Source organism: Lithobates pipiens, unplaced genomic scaffold (genome assembly GCF_037356315.1).
Source record: "Lithobates pipiens isolate NorthernLeopardFrog02 unplaced genomic scaffold, aLitPip1_a1.2 Scaffold_8, whole genome shotgun sequence".
NCBI lineage: Eukaryota > Metazoa > Chordata > Amphibia > Anura > Ranidae > Lithobates > Lithobates pipiens.
The window spans coordinates 509,247,585-509,267,137 of NW_027507903.1; the positions used below are offsets into that span (position 1 = coordinate 509,247,585).

The 19,553-nt window shown below is 42.6% G+C and overlaps 1 protein-coding gene across 2 annotated transcripts in view; it reads right to left on the minus strand.

Moving 5' to 3' along the window:
- The window catches only part of FBLN1 (fibulin 1), a 171,999-nt gene extending 160,029 nt beyond the window's left edge, over positions 1-11,970 (minus strand). For both annotated transcript variants that reach the window (XM_077469354.1, XM_077469355.1), the window contains exon 1: positions 11,814-11,970. In XM_077469354.1, coding sequence (XP_077325480.1) covers positions 11,814-11,871 — 58 coding nt within the window. In that variant the 5' untranslated portion in view covers positions 11,872-11,970. The remainder of the gene's footprint in view (positions 1-11,813) is intronic.
- Positions 11,971-19,553: the final 7,583 nt, after the last annotated feature.

Sequence of the window (19,553 nt, forward strand, 5' to 3'; positions counted from 1 at the left end):
ATAAGCATAGCGGACCCGGACCTGTGATTCAATTGCTATGCTCAGCTCAGCAGGAGATCAGCAGACAGATCAACCAAAGGGCCCGAAGGCTACAAGAGGCCACTTCAACACACACTATATAGGAATGATCTACTAGTGTTACCACCCCTAGAAATGCCATGCAGCCATCGCTTGAATGCATGTAGACATGAAGTAGCTACAAAAAAGCTAAGATAAAACAAGCAGCCACACTAAGATACAACGAAGGATAAAAATAAAGCAAAAGCAAGTATCTTACTTTTTAGGCCGGGTTCACATATGTGCAGCCACAAGTTCCCAGGCTGGTGCGTTCCTATTCATTAGTTCAGGTGCAAATCGGGTCCCAATTTTTGCCAGAATTCGCACCTGAACCGGACACAAAGACACACATGACCCTTTTGGAATGCAGACTGCAGCCGTCCCGGACATATGTGAACTGGCTCCTTTGAGAGGCAGTCACAATCACATGTCATGCAAATTGGATGCGGAGAAAGCTGCATCTAATTCGCACATACACTCTATTACCAAAAGTTTTGGGACGACTGCCTTTACACGCACATGTACTTTAATGGCATCCTAGTCTTAGTCTGTAGGGTTCAATATTGAGTCGGCCCACCCTTTTCTCATCCAAATAACTGCATCGGCTCAGGTTAGAAAAAGGGGGATCTGGGGGGATCTGCAGCACAGAAGGTTTTTAAAATAGAATGCATTAAAGTGAAAAACCTTAAGGCTTTACAACCACTTTAACTACATTAGCAACCCATGGCCTGGTTGTGCTGTTTGGTGGGGTTGTTTAGATCACAAGAGTGGCTGAACAGAATTTTTCTACCCACAGACATGTAAGGCCATGCACACATATACACTTCAGCTGCTTACCCAGAGTGCTGCTTTAAATTACCTTATTCTGAGAAGGGGAAGCTTTGATGGCTACTGCATCAAAGCAAAAACTCTGCTTTGTGTTTATAAAAATACATTATTTTCCCTTGGGCTTCAGGAGCAGTCATTGGGACCCAATCCGTATATTACCATACACATGTATATTAATCCGTTTTAATTTTAATATAGCAGCATCATATTACTTAGTTCTTGACGCGTGCATAGGGCCACAAGCATCAGTCCCTTTCTGCAAAAGAGCTTACGAGTCTAATGTCTCCAACTCTCTCTTGAAAGCACATTCACAATAGTGCTAACTTATTGAGATGTCAATCAATATACCTGTATGTTTTTTTTTTTTTTCAAAGGTAACACGATCACTGTGAGGCCTGCCATGCAAACATGGCAAAAAAACCTACAAATCTCATGCAGGTAGTATCCTTGGTGAATTCTGAACCCAGGGTCCTATTCACAGACTTTGCAGACCATCTCAAGGTCAGCAATAGATATTTTCCAACTGCTGAAATAAATCTTTCTTAAAAATAGAAATATGTAGGCTCCCATCGCAGATCTCCAACTGAAAATGTCACTTGTTTTGGCTTCAAAACTTTTTTTTTGTATTTTTTTACCCCCTGGAGGCCTTTATACTGTATGACATGGGTATCCAACCTTACGACCTTCCTGGACCACACTGGAAGAAGAGGAATTGTCTTGGGCCACACATAAAATACACCAATATCAAGGATAGCTGATGAGCAGAAGAAGTCAGGTACATCACAAGTTAATGACCATTTATATAGATAATGGACCTATCTGAGTAATAAATCTTCATTTTTTTTTTCAGATTTTTTTTTATTATTATAAAGGTAACAGAGGGCAACATAAAACTAGTGCAATATTTGACACTGTTTTTGATAAACTAACACACTAATATCTGGTTTGATGGATGTAGTAGCAATTTCTAATCAATTCTCCAGGTGCTCATCAGATATTTTGTCTGTAATTTTGCCCTTTGGCCCCTTTCACACTGGGCAGACTTCGTCAAGAGGATCCGCCTGCTCAGTGGGGATCTGTCCGCTGATCCCCGCAGAGCTGGCAGATGACAGGGGTGGTCGGATGGAAACAGGCCACCTGTCCATTTCCATCCGACTCTCCCCTGAACAAATCCGTCCAGATCGGATGCAGATGGATGTAAATGGTACTTTAACATCTGCCTCCCTATAAAGAACAATGGGAAGTCCAAACAGGTTTGCCTGAAAAATGGACAGGCAGACCCAATCGGTCCACTCCTGTGAAAGGGGCCTAAGTGTGCTTCATCCTTGAAAATATTTGCTCATAAACATAGGTTCTGCCGAAAACTGATGACATGAACAAGCGTGATTGTGAAGGGTAGAAGATTTTTCTTTTGGAAGATAAAACTTATAGTCCAGTAAAGAGACACTGTCAAATTGTTCTTTGGTCGGATGTGTTAGCTAAGTGTAAATGCATTTTTTCAAAAAATGCCCCTCCCCAAAATTCACCATTTTTAATTAAGTTTACGATTTTGTGTTGGGTTGCATTCATAGTCGTCTTGGGCTGCATGCAGCCCTTGGGTCGTAGGTTGGACACCCCTGCTGTACGATAAAAAGACCTCTCCAAAAAGTGGGGAAATTCACAGACAGTTTTCATCAGAACAACATGGAATATTTTCCATCCCAATGCCAATAGAGACAAGGACAAATAGAGTGGGTGACTCTCCCTAGATGGAACAAAGACAGCAATACAAAAGAAAGAGGGTCTAACTCTTTCACATTCTATCCAAAACTAAAACTAAAAATAATTTGGGGTGTGCATTCAGTTTAAAGCAGAATTATACTCACCTCGACTGCAGCGTTGTGGTGTCCCGGTGCTCCTTTAACGGCCACTGACATCTTCGGCCAGTCTTCTTTTGCTTCTAGCAATAGCTATGATCCTGGTGCTCAGTAAAAATAAAAACTTTAAAATAAAGGGAAAGGTAGGCCACAGTACCTCCCGCTGGAGGATGACAAACAAAGATTATAGGCAGCATGGTTCCTGCTGGCACTTCTCTGGGCATCAGCCAAAGTGCAACCCATATGTCTTGGGTCTCCTCTCTCCAGCCTGCTTTTTTCCTTTTTTGCTGGCTGCTCTGGATGTTCCTAGTGCTCTTGATCTCAGGCCACTTGTCTTTGACTTCTAGCAAGCTTCATTCACCCTGTTACATGGACACGACTAAAGTTTTTCGGACACAGCTTCCGCCAATCACAACGTTCCACCCTCCTCTCTCCTGGCAGGCTGTCAATCCAGGCTGAGGGGAAGAAGGGCAAAAGTCCTGTAGCAGAGTAGTGATGATGCCCTAGGCTGTGTGGCACCCATTGGTTATAAGAGCTGCCAGCCGGGGTTACATGATATGTATGACTTTTCATATCTATGCGATACATAAACTTTAGTGCTCCCATCACATTTATTCACATGATGTATAGTCTAACCTCTTTACAATCTCATGGATTGTCTAAGTACTGTGTGATTCAAATAAACATTCTCTGACGTTAAACAGCCATGTGCAGCTCCAAAAGTGAGGCTACTGAATATAATATTCGCAATGGAAACCATCAAAGAACATCCATCTCATATTTGCCATTTGCAACATTAAAATATAAAGTATAACTAAAGGCAAAATGTTTTCTTTCGGTTTGGACAGAGTGAAGATGGATTAGAACACCTGCCAGTTTTTCTTGCTGTCTGTGCCCCCTGTCAGGGAGATTCACCCTCTCTATTTGTCCTGTTTACCATTAGCATTAAAGGAAAAGTCCAAAATTGTGTGCTGTCCCCAGAAACGTAATAGAGGGGAAATCTTCCAATGGGGACACTAGTTCTGGTGGCCTGGGGGTCCCCAAGGAATTTCTTAATTTGCAGGTATTTCCTATTATTTATATATAATTCCCTGCCCCAATATATACCATCAGCCCCTAACCTGTCCACCTTTGGGAGATCCCTGAAAACTAATTTATTCAGGGAAGCCTATCCCACCTAACAACTCCATCAAATCATTCCCTGCATCTATTACCTTTTGTACCACCACCCCCTCCCTTTATAATGTAAACTACACGAGCAGGGCCCTCCTGTCACTTCTGTATTGAACTGTACTGTAATTGTGCTGTCCCCCCCTACATTGTAAAGTGCTGCGTAAACTGTTGGTGCTATATAAATCGTTAATAATAATATTAATAATAATGGGACAGGATGTTAAGGTAATTCTCCCATATGGTACACAGACAGCAAAAAGTTACCCAACAGGGGTTATAACCCTCCCTTACTCTATCCAAAATGAAAAAAAAAGTAGTTGGCATGTCCCCAGCCAGGAGGTCAGCCATGTCCACTCTTGCTAGATTATCATCTTGACGACTTCTTGGTTTTGTGTTTGATACAGAGTATCTAAGGAACCAATGTTTTATGAAGATTTATTGTGTTAAACATTTACAGGCTATACAGCATACAATCCGTTGTCATTTTGTTAATATCATTGGGATGACAAATCATTTTCACAATAGTGTTTTTTCATATTCCAGGTAAGCCTATGAGTTTGCTTGCAATTCAGCAAAAAATTATTTTTCTTACTACAGTAAACTATACCAATATGTTTGGAGACTGTGAAAGGGCTCTACTATGCAACATGTGAAGAAATGTGAAGGGGGTGTCACATAGAATTGAATATCCATACATATGTGATTTTCTCTGAAGAAGGACCCAGAAATGCTTTTATAGAACATTTATTGTACATTCCCAATTCCAAAAAAGTTGAGACACTGTGTAAAATCTACATACAAAATGCAATGATTTGCAAATCTCATAAACCCCTATTTTTTCACAATAGAAAATATATCATATGTTTAAACTGAGAACAGTTTTAGAAAAGAAATAAGGTAATTTTGAAATTGATGGCAGCAACAGGTCTCAAAACATTTGGAGCAGGGCCATAATTACCACGGTGTATAATTCCCTCTTCTTTTAACAACACTCTGTAAACGTCTGGGAGCTGAGGAGAACAGTTTCTGGAGTTTTAGGAGAGGAATGTTAGCCATTCTTACCTAATATAGGATTCTAACTGCTGACAGTCCTTTGTCCTATTTGTAGTTTAGATACGTGACAAATATTTTCAATTGATGAAAGGTATGGAGTTCAGGTAGGCCAGTTAAGCACCCTGACTCTTCTACCATGAAGCAATGCTGTTCTCATTGATACAGTATGTAATTTAGCATTGCCCTGCTGAAATATGCAAGGCCATCCCTGAAAAAGACATCATCTGAATTCTCAATATTCTGCTCTAAAACCTGGATATATCTTCTGGCATTTATAGTGTTTTTTTCCATATGTGCAAGTTGCCCATTCCATACAAAAGAATACACCCCCATACCATTTGAAATGCATGCTTTTGAACTGAGCGCTGATTAAAAAGCTGGAAGGCCCTTCTCCTCTTTAGTCCAGAAGACGTGGTTCCCATGGTTGGCAAATAGAATGTCAAATTTCAATTTGTCTGACCATATAACAATTTTCCACTTTGCAACAGACCATTTTAAATGAGCTTTGACCCAGAGAAGATGGCAGTGTTTCTAGATCATGTTCAGATATGGCTTTTCATAAGAGTGACAAATCACTCTTATTTACCCTGAAGTTCAGTTTTAATCTAATTGCAATGCTTAAGCTAAATCTAACCTTTGGCCTCATCCTTAAGACCACTTTAAGAGAAGCCTACTCCAATCCTACTCCAATCCAATCAGCAGGGGATCTGTGAGCTGATCCCCTGCTGATCAGATAAGAGCAGGACAGATTTAATATCTGTGCCTGCTCAGTGTCTGCAGAGCAAACATGTTCATACCCTGCTGAGCCCTATGTGCAGCCAGGTGCTTACGCCTTGTTCCATTTTATTCTGATGGAACCCAGGGGTAGGCGGGTGTAAACGGACACAAGTCTCTTTACACCCGCCTGTCCATAAGGCTGCATGGACCTTCCAATCAGGTCTGCCTGAACAGCTGACAGGCAAACCTGATCAGAAAGGTCATGTGAAAGGGGCCTAAGGCTGGCCATAGATGACTAATTTTTTTCCAATCAGCCAAACAAATGGATTCCCCAATTTACACAAGCGAGGTGGATGAAGGAATTCTTCCCACTGTGCTTTTGTTTTCTGACAGCGGGTACTCTTCCACTGTCAGAATACGGATCAACAGCTGCAGACCACTGGCTGCGGCCGCTGATCGAGGAAAATTTTCCAACAGGCCTGTTCAACAGAAGACGATAATTAGATTGAATTCTGTAATCCCTCTGAATTTTGATTCATCTATGGCCAGCTTAACCTTTAAACCCCACTATTTTTATTGCTATCTGTGCCATCATATCACCTATTTCTTGTTCTGTTTCGCAGAAGACAGGAATTGAGGGAAAATCTCCACAGCAGAGTCACAATAAACATAGATCTGAAATGTTAATTCTTGCACACTGCATCCTAAAGCTGGGCATACATAATTCTCAGGATAATACAACGTCCTCTCTCGGATAAACTGTTCTCCAACTGACCCAAATCTCATCCATTTCATCTAAGACACCACTGCCCTGTGTTGGAGGGGCTGTGTCAAACTTACCACCCATGCCCATATTTGGTGGCAATGCCCTCTAATATAAAACGTTCTGGACATCAATCTTACACTGGATTGAAATAATTCAAAGTTTCCCCATACCCAATGATCCATGGGTAGTCCTCTTCCACTGTACAGTCAAACCATTAGGCCGATAATAGGCACTTCATTACTCTGCACCTCCTAAATTCTGCAAAATCACTTATCCTCTGCCACTGGAAACAACCTACCGTCCCAACTATCCAACAATGGTTCCAAGAGGTTAACCAAATTTACAATATGGAAGACCTTACGCTTGAACATAGTGATTTAGCACCCATTGTGCATAAAATATGGGCCTGCTGGTTCACTTTCACACCAGCCTATTCTGAGATTATGTATTCAAATACCTGATTGATCCCTTTTATATTTCAGGTCTAATTTATCATGTGTTGAAACTAGGAGCACCCCAATCCCTAACCCCCCTCCCTTCACTTCTTTTTTCAATGTCCTTTCTTCCCTTTACCCGTTTTCTGCTCTCTTCTTTTCAATACTCCACATCTCCCTGGGAGATTTGTTATTATTCAGTTGTAATTAATGTAACTCCCATACATACTTTTTGGTTGTTAACTTACTGATTTGTCGAATACTTCCTAGACATCGGTAAAATTTTGAGACCTTCCTTACAGACTGTATGTATGAAAAACTGTCTTGTTATAGAACAAAAAAAAATTCTCAGGATAATTTTAAATTTTGGAACATTTGTTTAATTTTCAAATGTTTAGTGGACAAATGTTTATTTTTTACCATAGTGACAATTTACAGGAACAGGATAGAACATTCTTCTTGAACTAACGAATATCTACCGGTGAATACGGCTTTCATTTGGGAAAAATCATACATATTGTAATGGAACCTGTTTAATGTGTCTGGGATTCCATTCAAATAGCAGCTCTGGATGAAATTTTAAGGGTTTTCAAATAAAATCAGCTGACTTAATGATGGCAAGAAAGAATGTTCTCAAGAGATTTTTTTTCTTAAAATGAAAATCGAATCTTACCGTATATTACCAGCTTAACCCCTAATAATACCATATAACTCTCCACCCTACCCTGCTGCACACTACAAGGGTTAAAGACTTACTAACTATATTAACCCTCACTCTGGCAGGTTCCCTTCATCTCCATAACTGGTCCCCATCTAAGAGCCATGGCTGCACAATGACGTCATCAAGTACATTGAAGGGCCAATAGCCCTGAATTGTGTGTGAGGAAGACGATGAACCGCCCAGTGAGGTAAAAGTTAGGTATTACCCCTTATTCCTCATCCTCTAGCATTAACAAGAATGAAGCCCTTGCAATGTAGGTTAGGAGGGGGTTCTCATTGAAAGGGTGACAAACAACAACATACAAAGCCATTCACAACTCTGCCCCAAGCTACATCACCAATCCTGTCTCCAAATATCACCCAAACCGTCCTCTCTGCTCCTCCAAAGACCTCCTGCTTTCTAGCTTCCTTTCTCCTCCTCCCATGCTTGTCTCCAGGACTTCTCCAGAGCCTCCCCCATCCTCTGGAACTCTCTACCTAAATCGTTACAGCTATCTCCTATTCTGGCCACTTTTAGCCCATCCCTGAAAATTCATCTCTTCAGGGAAACCTATCCCGCCTCCAACTAACTATTGAATGTTTAACTCTTACATCAGCTCATCCCCCACAGTTACAAGAGAAGCAAAATGATACCCCAGCTCCACTGCCAATATGATGATCTATGAACTGTGGACCGGTGCTCTAGCCAGGACGTTCAGGCCCCAAAATACAGTACTTGAATCAGAAAAGGGCTGGCGACTCGGATGCTCTTGAGTAAAAGTCCTTTATTTGGTAACATGGGTACACGGGTACAGGCTACACTGAAGCTTTGATGAAGGCTTCTTAGCCGAAACATGTCAGCGTAGTCTGTACCCGTATACCCATGTAACCAAATAAAGGACTTTTATTCAAGGACATCCGAGTCACCATCCTCCACAGTTATTACCTTTTGTACCACTTGCCCCACTCTATTAAATTGTAATCTCTTATTAGCAGAGCCCTCTTAATCGTCTTGTGTTTTATTGGATCGTAACTCTACTATCTCCCTTTATATTGTAAAGCGATGTGTAAACTGTTGGCGCTTTATAAATTCTGTATAATAATAATAATAAAAGGGTGTTTTTTATTTCCTGACACTTGGATTTAAGGAATATTTAATATCAATAAATGCATTTTTAACTAAATTATGCATCTACTATATTCCCTCCAACTGGAAGAGGGAGGACAGCACTAATAGCAAGAAGGGCTTTTCTGCATTCACACATGCTGACTTAGGAATATGTTAGTCTTGCTGCTCCTTGACCAAGGTGTATTGCTGCTTTACAGTAACGTTTAAGGACCTGACTGTACTGTATGGCAGGGGAAGCTTTATCACAAGACTGGAACATGATTACAAATTCTTAAAGAAATAAACCAGCTCCCATGTATGTATTCCATCATGTATTTATATGTTTGCCTTCATTTAGCTTCAGCTTTAATTTATCCAATTTGGGCTGAAACAGGCAGTGTCTATGGGTTGCAGCAGATAAGATACCCTCAGTCAATCATTCTCAGGACATCAGCCATGAGAGGTTTTTAAGGCCTCTGAATATTACTTCCAGATAACATCTACGCTGGGGTGTCCAGACAGTAACATGCATGCTTGGGTAATAACAATGTGCAGGTTAGTGTAACAAATATCGCAAAAAAATGTTGTTTATCGGTTACACTGCACCCGCACATCAGATCACTATCCAATTGTTAATACATTTTGTTGAATCATACATAGGCAGCAGTCTCTCTGAGGCAAGACTTCACTCATCATCTGTGGCCGTGTACCCAGCTTGGCCCGTGGCATATCTTCCAAGGAGATTGTTCCTTTTTCTTCTTAAAAAGGGCATTTGCACACACTGTGGATTTTCCAGCATTTCTGATGATGTATGTGTGTGATCAGGAGCAGTGCTGACACACTGAACAGCTTATTAGCACTGCCTAGTTAAAGTGTATGTTCAGCCAAGTCCATTTAGTTTTGGATAGAGTGTTGAAGGATAAGAATTCCTGTTGGGTTTTTACTGCTATCTAGTGCTCCATCAGAAATCCAAAATAAACTTGCAGTGTCGCTCTAAGCTGAGACAGATATCTCTCTGTCGCAGTGAAGGGAGCTGGCATTAGTGCACCATTCAGAGGTGCAAGAGCAATATGAAAGAGAAGAAAAGGTGCCGCTCACCAACCCAGTGCATTAGTATGTAGATGAATGTGGCCTCAGCCAGTGCCACTCCAGCCACGCCCCCCCATCCCCACACACATTGCCACCGTGACCAAGCCCTGGTGAGCGGGGTGAAACATGTTGGGGGGGCGTGGCTGGAGTGGCGCTGGCTGAAGCCACATTTATCAACATACTAATGCACTGGGTTGGTGAGCGGCACCTTTTCTACTTTTTGATAATGCTCCATCAGAGAACTTTAAATTCACAAATGGTGATAATGGTTTCTTCAGAGAAGAAATGAGAGGAAATCTTCAACAGGAACACCAACAGCAATAAGAAAGCTAACAGGAGTTGTAGTCTTAAGCCAGCAGGGACCAGCGGAGATTTGAACCATCAATGAGCAGGCATGTTCAATTACTAGCATACAATCATTGCCAGCAGCTATAGCTGCTAGCAATAATCATTGTGTTCTGCTAGAAGGGACAACTCCTCACACTCCCTGCTGGGAGAACACATCAGCTTGTTGATGGGGAAATCAAGTGACTTTCGTTTCGATTCTTCCAGAGGTTTAAAAGAAATTGCATAATATTTGGCCTGCCTTACCCTTTCCAAGTGATATAGTATTTTTAATTGTTTTATAGTGATTTTCCCTAATTCCCTGTCTGGTGAAACCATTGTCACTGGAACAGTAAATAAGGTGAAATCTTTCTAATGCAGGAGTAGGTGACCTTAGAACTCCAGCTGTGGTGAAACTCCCAAGTCCCAAAAGAAATTGCAAGCCTCTGGCAACCACAGGCATGACTCTCATGGGCAGTGGCCTGTGGCATTTGAAGTTTCACCACAGCTGGAGTACCAAGGTTGCCTATCCCTGTTATGGTAGAACCCTAGATAGCAGTAAAAATCTGTTTTTAAATCCTTTGACTCTATTTTCCAAACAAAAAAGTTTTGGCTAAACATATACTGGACATACAGAAAAAAACATGATTGGTCATTTTGCAGAAATATAGGCTGTGAATGGTCATCCTTATTCTTCATCATCTGAAGGCTACAAACTGCCTGATTTGCCACAAGTCATTATATTTTATACAGCAAGGTATACACTGATAATGTTTTATCTGCATTTTAGTAATTCATTCCTAAATTACAATTAAAAGTTTGTTTTAGCAAATACAGTATTGCAAGTGTGCTAACCCACCAGCTCACTACATTTACCCACACTATAAATCACAGCATTCTCCACCAGAAACATCACAAAGTGCCCGAACCTCGAGGACATTTCCAAGTTTTTAGCCCCCAATGGATTTTTTTTTTCTGAAAATGTCCCTGTTTTAAAACGCTAATCATTTCAAAATAATTCCTGTTTCTGAACATTTATATGTGTACTATAATACTTTGGCAATTTAATTTGAACTTTAAAAGTTGGGTATTCATATTTCATAGGAAATCTTTAATAACCCAATGTAGTCATCAATGTGCCTCCATTGGATTGTGGCACTTTGGGGTGAATAATTTGGCATAGATGAACAACCTCAGCTGCAAAGGTGTCCCAAGAATTTTATACATTTTGGTAAAAAGAATTCCCTATGTAACTTGCGATATTCTTTAAACTGCAAGCTCAAGTGGACACTGGATAGCCTTTTGGTTGAAGGACCTCTGAATGATCTTTGTTCACTATCAACTTATAAGTTCAGCTTTCTCTCTTGACACTTTTTCCCTACTCTTTGATTCAATTTCTGAGCTCTGGAATTGAATTAGAAGTCATTACAAAACATCAGGCTGTGTGAGTAGGCTTTGTTTCCGCCTAATACTTTTGCAATCGCTTTGGTGATTGATTCGCAGAATGAATGTACTCACAGCAGCAAAAAGTGGAAAGAAAAGTTCCAGATGCAAACTTCTCCAAGAATAAAGACAGCAGCTTTGCATCCTGTGCCCACACAAAAGAGTCCACGGCTAGGTGCCATAACGCTTTTGCATCTCTGCGTCCCCCAGAAATGAGGGTCCCCTCGTGCAGCTGTCCAGTTCCTGTGGCCCCCCCAAGCACTCACCTCTGTGAAAGAGAAGGGGTAGCAGACTCAGCAGTAGCATCTTTGGTGGAAGATTCATTGTGAAACACAGAGCAGGAGACCTGGAGAGTGAAGAGTCTGAAGTGAAATTTGGCTGTGTAGGAGGAGCAGCAGGGATGCCTTGGAGAGGAGGCAGGGAAATCCAGAGAACAGCAGAAGAGGGGACTGCCCTTCTCCAAATGTCTCTGAAAGCAGTCAGGAGGGGGTCTGGGCAAAGAGGAACGGTCTGAATAATACCTCTCCACAGTTCAATTGTCAGATCTTCTGATTTGAGTCTATGGTAAATATAAACTGATGAAATATAAAACAAAATGGGCATGATATAGGGAAGATTAAAGTGAACCTGTACTTTGACCAGACAAGGGCAGCCCACCCAGCTGCATATGCTCACCTTCACTCTATTCCTCCGCTGCTCCTTTTGGCTATAGTTGTCTATACTCTATATACAAATTTCTCTATGTGGTTGGCTCTGTCACCACCCTCCCACCCCATATCCTTTGAAAAATTGAAGGAGCCAAATAAAAAATTGTTGGGTGAATGGAGACTGTACCGGTGCCAGCTGTCAGAATACAGTGGCCGCAGTGGGAGATTTGTCCATTTGCGCTGAATAGCAAGGATGGGGGGAACTGTTTTTGTTTTTGTGCAGGTTCAGCAGGGATTGGCCGATTTTCGATCCATCTATGGCTGGTCCCACTTGACAGAAACGAACGAAACTATCTAAACACGAACTTCTGTCAAACGGCAATGTTACAAAATTTTCATTGGATTTATGGGTGCAGCCAGGTCCAAAACAAGGGGTGGGCAGGAGGGGAGGCTGCCCTGGGCATTGTAGTATCATGTGAAGTGGGGGGCACCCCAGGAGGTTGGGAGAAGCAGATTTTTGTTGGGAGAGGACATTTGAGGAGATGTGCTAGGAGTGGTGATTTGAGGGGATTTGTGTTGGGAGAGGGGAAGATGAATTGTGCTAGGAGGGGGAATTTTGGGAGGTTTCTGCTTTTTTTTGGGGGGGGGGGGTTGTGTACACAGGGATGAGAGGGGGTATTTGTGAGAGGTGGGGAAATTCTGTAGGGGTGGGGGTGTTGTGCTAGGATGGAGGAGAATTTGTGCTGGGAAGGGGGATGTAGAGTAGGGGGAGAGGATTTGTACTAGGAGGGGAGGGGGTAAGAGGATTTGAGCGGGGGGGGCAAACATTTGTGTTGGGCACTCAGCAGGGGGTGGATTTTTATTGGGAGGAGGGGGAATTTATGCTTAGGGGTAAGCATGCAGATTAGTGCTCAGTTTCGGGGAGGGGCGGGGGGTTTGTTGACACATAATGATCATACATCTTGAGAGGGTGCAATTTGGCATGTTTGCCCTGGACTCTAGATGACCTTGTCACAGCACTGGCTGCAGCCAGTAGGCTCAAGCACTGATCAGTGTATTCAGACAGTGGAGGGGTCCCCACAGTTACAATACATTAGCACACTGGTGGTTAGGAGTCTTCCATTCACCTCACTTGTGTGGATGGGGGATTCATTTGATTCTTTTTGATTAGTCCGCTGGCTGATAGAATAAAAATGACCCATCTATGGGCAGCCTTATGTATAGCTAGCTTTAAATGAGAATGAAGACTCTCTTTTTGCTCCTATTCAGCAGCACTGGGTGTCCGAGTATCCAGTCGCCAAGTACCATCACTGCCATGTGGGAGAAAAGGGAGGAAAGTCACATGCTCCTTCATACCTAGAAGTACAGGGTTTGACTCTTGATGGCCTAATAGATCTTTAGGAGAGTGAAGGTAAGGTGAGCTATGCTGCTGGTGGGGCTATTGCTGGTGAATCTGTTGTTCTGCCAGCTGTGCACTGGGGTTCCTTCCTCTAATGCCTTTGTCACTACAGGGCACAGCAGTCACTTAGAGGTTAGAGGATGGAGCCACATGGTTTGCCAGGGGACACAAGTATCTGACATTCCCAGAAGTACTGAATGCTGAAGAGACTGATGGAGGCTGAAGTGTATGCCCCATTTATGGCAACAAATGGTGAGATACAAAAAAAAAGTACAGGGACAACTGACCCGCCAAAGTCATGAGACCGGCCTCTCACTGTAGTAGTATGCAGTCCAGCGGTGTCCATTAAATGGGGCTAGCTCAGTTCTGTTATAAATGGGCTCCTCGGTGGCTGACACTATGGGAAATCCACTTTGCATTGCAAGTGCACTTGGAAGTAAAGTCGCTGTAGATCCGAGGGGGACATACAAGGAAAATAAAAAAAACTGCATTTTAGCTTACACATGATTGGATGATAAAATCAGAAGAGCTTCCCCTCATTTCCGATCTACTCCTTAGATTTAGAGTGACTGCACTTTCAGTGCACTTTCAATTGCAGTGGAAAGTAGATTTGCCTGACCAATGTATAACAGATGTGTCTTACTTACTTATTGCTACCATAACCATACCTCCAACTGCTACGCCCCCCTTAACATAACCCCAGAAAATGAGGCCACGCCAATCTGGAGTAAACATGGCCGTAGCAGCCAATTATCTTTATTATAAATATTCTAATAATTAACATAACTGAATAAAGTAGTAAGGCACTTCCTCTATTAAACTCCTACCGTTGGTCTGTGCAGGAGAAACCCACCAATCATACCATCATATCCATTACGGCACTGCGGTACCCCAAAACTAGAATAGGCCTCAAGCTGACATGCTAGCTCAGAGGCAAAACACTGACCGCAGTGCACCTGATAACCAACTTCAGCTAAACTACTGTTAGCTGGACCACAACCCACGGGTACCATATCACCGATAGGTCCCGAACTCTTCCATCACTGGGGTTAATCCTTCATCCACACAGACCAACAACATGCCGCTGCCATGACATCCGCTGCTCTGGAAAGGTAAAGCAACGCCATTAATAAAACAACAAACCCCCCCAAGATAAGAGAGGGAGGGTGGGAAGCTCGCTCCTCCTTGCAGACTGAGCTAGGGAGGAACCACCCCCTCTGCACAATAACTCTGCTCCTCCCCTCTACAGCCTCTTCACCAATCCCTAAACTGCTTTTTCCCACTGAAGCCTGTACTTACCACCCTGTTAACCCTGTCATGCCCACCCTGCGCTTATTATTTTGTTTATTTGCTCCAGGCTTTCTTTTCATAAATAATCCCCTATAATAGCCTTTCTTAACCTTTTCAACACAGAGGAACCCTTGAAATACCTTTTTGGTCTCAAGGAACGCCTGCTAAAAATGATATATCTACAACTCATGATACATTAGTGTGACAGACAGTGAGAAGAATGCCCCTTACATTTGTGGCCATTGGGAATAATTACCCCATTACTGATGGCTAAAAATATCAATGGTGTCAGTGGAAAATTATCTGAGAGGCAGAAATTTCTCTTTGCTCAAGGAACCCCTAGCAACCCATGAGGGAACCCTATGGTTCCATGGAACCCTGGTTGAGAAACCCTGTCCTATAACCTTGAAGTGAAAGGGTCCCAGATTAAAGCGGGGTTCCACCCTAAAGTGGAACTTCCGCTCATCGGAAACCTCCCCCCCTCCGGTGTCACATTTGACACCTTTCAGGGGGGAGGGGGGTGCAGATACCTGTCTAAGACAGGTATTTGCACCCACTTCCGGGCATAGACTCCCACGGGAGTCTATGACATTTCCTGTCCCGCCGCGCTGTCTGCTGGGACACACGGGTCCCAGAGACAGCGTGGACCACTCCTAGTGCAATTACACGCTACATGTATGAACTCCAAAGACATGCAGGTAGGTTAATTGGCTTCTGTCCAAAATTGACCCTAGTTTATGAATGGGGACCTTGGATTGTGGGCTCCTTGAGGGTATGGACCAATGTGAGTGTGTAATGTACAGGGATAGGGACAATTGTAGACACTCACTCAGGTTGAACTGGATGGACTGGTGTCTTTATTCAACCTTACTAACTATATAACAATGTAACTATGAACGTATTTTCCTGAACACGCTATTTGCACTGTATTCTGTGATAAATAAAACCAAAAGTGCAAACTCATTACAGCAGTGGATAAAGCATATGACCAATTGTTTTTTATTTTATTCACGCAGAGCAAGCAGCAAATGAAAGGTAGAATCTTGCTGGCTGCTGTGGACAACACACATACAATTGCCTTCAAGCCGTAAGTTGTTCCAGTGTTAATCATGTGCTTAAGCAGCAGCATAGAGGAAGCAACTTGTGAGCTGAAACCCCAATTATCCACAGATTTGCTGTTGCTGTCTCCGCGGGTGGCAGCTACCTCGTTATACTTAGTGACCCTGAAAAAAGGAATGAGCATCGTCTCTGTGTGAGGATGAAGTGTGCAAATAGTCCGGCTCCTGGCCAGAATTCTGGGCTTAATTCACTCAAGCTGTTTCCATGTGTGTGACATCAGCAGTGCCCTGAAAGACAGCCTGGAATTCACTATACATAACCCTCAACTGCTTCCTAGATTGTCATTTAGCATTCGTGATCTCCTGTAAAGTAAAAGCAACTCAATTTGCACTATTCACCAAATCCAGTTGTTTTAGTCCAAGTAGGAAAGCAGCATTTTGCTTTGCTCATGAATCTGATTCACTCAAATGACCTGAAATAGTAATCCAAATGACCACTTACCAGTTTGCCTTGGCAAATCCCCTTGGACAAAAAACCTACTGTCCTTGATCCCTAGGTTCTCTGGTCACTGGTGAGGAACCAATAAGGATTTGACTTTTAAAGTGGTATTAACCATTTGTTTGCTGGGCATTTAAACCCTTCCTGCCCGGGCCGATTTTCAGCTTTCAGCGCTGTCACACTTTGAATGACAGTTGCACCGTCATCCTACACTGTACCCATATGACATTTTTATAATTTTTTCCTACAAATAGAGTCTTCTTTTGGTAGTATTTAATCACTGCTGGGTTTTTTCTTTTTTGCTAAAAAAAAAAAGAAAAAAGACCAAAAATTTTGAAAAAAACAAAAACAAACCGTTTCATAGTTTGTTATAAAATTTGTAAAGCAGGTAATTTTTCTCCTACATTGATGTGCACTGATGAGGCAGCACTGATGGGCAATGATAAGTCGGCACTGATGGGCACTGATGAGGTGGCACTGGTGGGCACTAATAGGTGGCACCGATGGGTGGCACTGATGGGCACTGGTAGGTGACACTGATAAGCAGCACTGATAGGTGGCACTGAAGATGAGGCACTGATGGGCACTGGTTGGCAGCACTGATGGGCACTGATAGGTGGCACTGGTGGGCATTGATAAGTGGCACTGGTGGGAACTGGTAGGCGACACTGATATGCACCTGTAAGTGGAACTGGTGGACACTGGCAGGTGACACTGGAGGGCACTGCATAGTAGCAGTGCCTTCCTCTGTTCGGAACCGCTGTCAGCGTGAGGGGAAAAAAAGGCGATTAGGGATCTTCTGTTTACATCACGTGATCAACTGTCATTGGCTTCTAAATGAAGAAGCACAGAAACACCTTTGGTCAGCAACACTGTCAGTCTAAGGGGAGGGTAGGGTAGTGTTTGATGCATTAACAGATTTAGATACATTAACAAACTGATGTAAAACTCCAGCTAATACCTTATAAGCAGTTGCAGCAAAATTTTTTTGTTCCTTTTGGGATAAAGGTTTTATATAAATAAATTAAAGATGATCTTTGTAAGCACCCTTGTCAATGTTAAATAGTTTGCTTCAACCCCCCTAACTGCTACATCTGCAGGAGAGCTTGATGGTTAAGAAGAACAACTGACTTACTTGCTAAATCACCAGGTGAAAATAAATGAAAGGAACCCTATAAAGAAAACAAATGCAGCCACCCCATCTAAGAACTAATAAGCTGCAATATAATAAATGTTTGCTTTTGGTTTTGATACTGATTAAGCTCATAGTTGGGTAAAGGACAATGTTCCCTGAAGCCACAATATCAGTGTATTTTTTTAACCACTTAAGGACCGCCTCACGCTGATATACGTCGGCAGAATGGCACGGCTGGGCACAATCACGTACCTGTACGTGACTCTTTAAGTGACCAGCCGCGGGTCGGGAGCGCGCTGGCAGCGGGGCGCGCTTCCGACCTGGTCCTGAGCTCTGTGACCGTGGCCGCGGGACCAGCCGACCCGATCGCCGCTGGTGCCCCGCGATCGGGTCACAGAGCTGAAGAACGAAGAGAGGTCTGTGTAAACAAACCTCTCCTCATGATTCCTAGTGTGTCTGTCACCTTTCGTCTGTTCCCTTTTATAGGGAAGGACGATCAGTGACGTCACATGCCAGGCCACGCCCTTACAATAAAAAAAACATAACGTCATACATAACCCCTACACTGCCCCCTAGTGGTTAACTCCATCACTGCCAGTGTCATTTACACAAGAATCAGTGCATTTAAATAGCACTGATTGCTGTATAAATGACAATGGTTCCAAAAATGTGTCCGCCATAATGTCGCAGTCACAATAAAAATCGCTGATTGCCGCCATTACTAGTAAAAAAATATATGAATAAAAATGCTATAAAACTATCCCCTATTTTGGAAACGCTATAACTTTTGCGCAAACCAATCAATAATTGCTAATTGCGATTTTTTTTACCAAAAATATGTAGAAGAATACGTATCGGCCTAAACTGAGGAAAAAAAATGTTTTTTTATATATTTTTTGGGGATATTTATTATAGCAAAAAGTAAAAAATATTGCATTTTTTTCAAAATTGTCGCTCTATTTTTGTTTATAGCGCAAAAAATAAAAACTGCAGAGGTGATCAAATACCACCAAAAGAAAACTCTATTTGTGGGGAAAAAAGGATGCCAATTTTGTGTGGGAGCCACGTCGCACGGCCGCGCAATCGTCAGTTGAAGCGACGCAGTGCCGAATCGCAAAAAGTGGCCTGGTCTTTGGCTGCAAATTGGTCCGGGGCTTAAGTGGTTAAGTCGTTTTTTATTTCTTTATTAGGTGCTATTCAAATAAGAAAGGAAGCTGATGGCACATAGGTAAAGCATATTTTCCATTCTTCACTCATCTTTGATGCTTTTTTCTACAGAGTTTATTTGAATTTTTTTAACCGTTATTGTTATTTTGCTTTATTTCTTTATTTCTATAGATAGTAGATGCAGTTATATAGTAGATAAAGGGCTGGATTTATAATGTATTTTCCCCTAGGCCGGCTACTTTTGCCTTTCCCCTCTTCCACATGCCTATGAAAATATAATCACATACTGTACACAGAGAAAGTGTGGGATTAAAACAATCATACTCATCTATGAGGATGCAGCATCAGTCCGATGCTGCAGCTGTCCAACACAGGCTCTAAGACTGGGAACTGAGCAATCACTTGACCGTTGATCGCTCAATTTTCAGTCTTCACTAAGCAGATGACTGTCAGCCACCAGTTCTCACTCTGCCCACTTACTGGAGCATCGGGATGTGGAGGGATTGGGAACGGCTGGCTCAGGCATGGCGCGCTAAGATACTGAGCCAGCTGCCTGCATCTGGGTGGATCCTGACAATATGGTTGGGATCCTTGCAGAGCCTGGACGGCTTTGTGATGTGAATCTGGGTCACAAGAGTGCAGAACTAAGTGCACTCCTGTGACCCACATACTGTAAGAATTATTGCCAAACAAGTTTTGGCTGTATTTAATTTTTAACACCTTCCGGCCCAGCAGATAACAGATTGACGGCTGGGTAGGACGTTCATCCTTCTGAGTGGATGTCATATAACTTCATCCTAGAAGGCGCCGT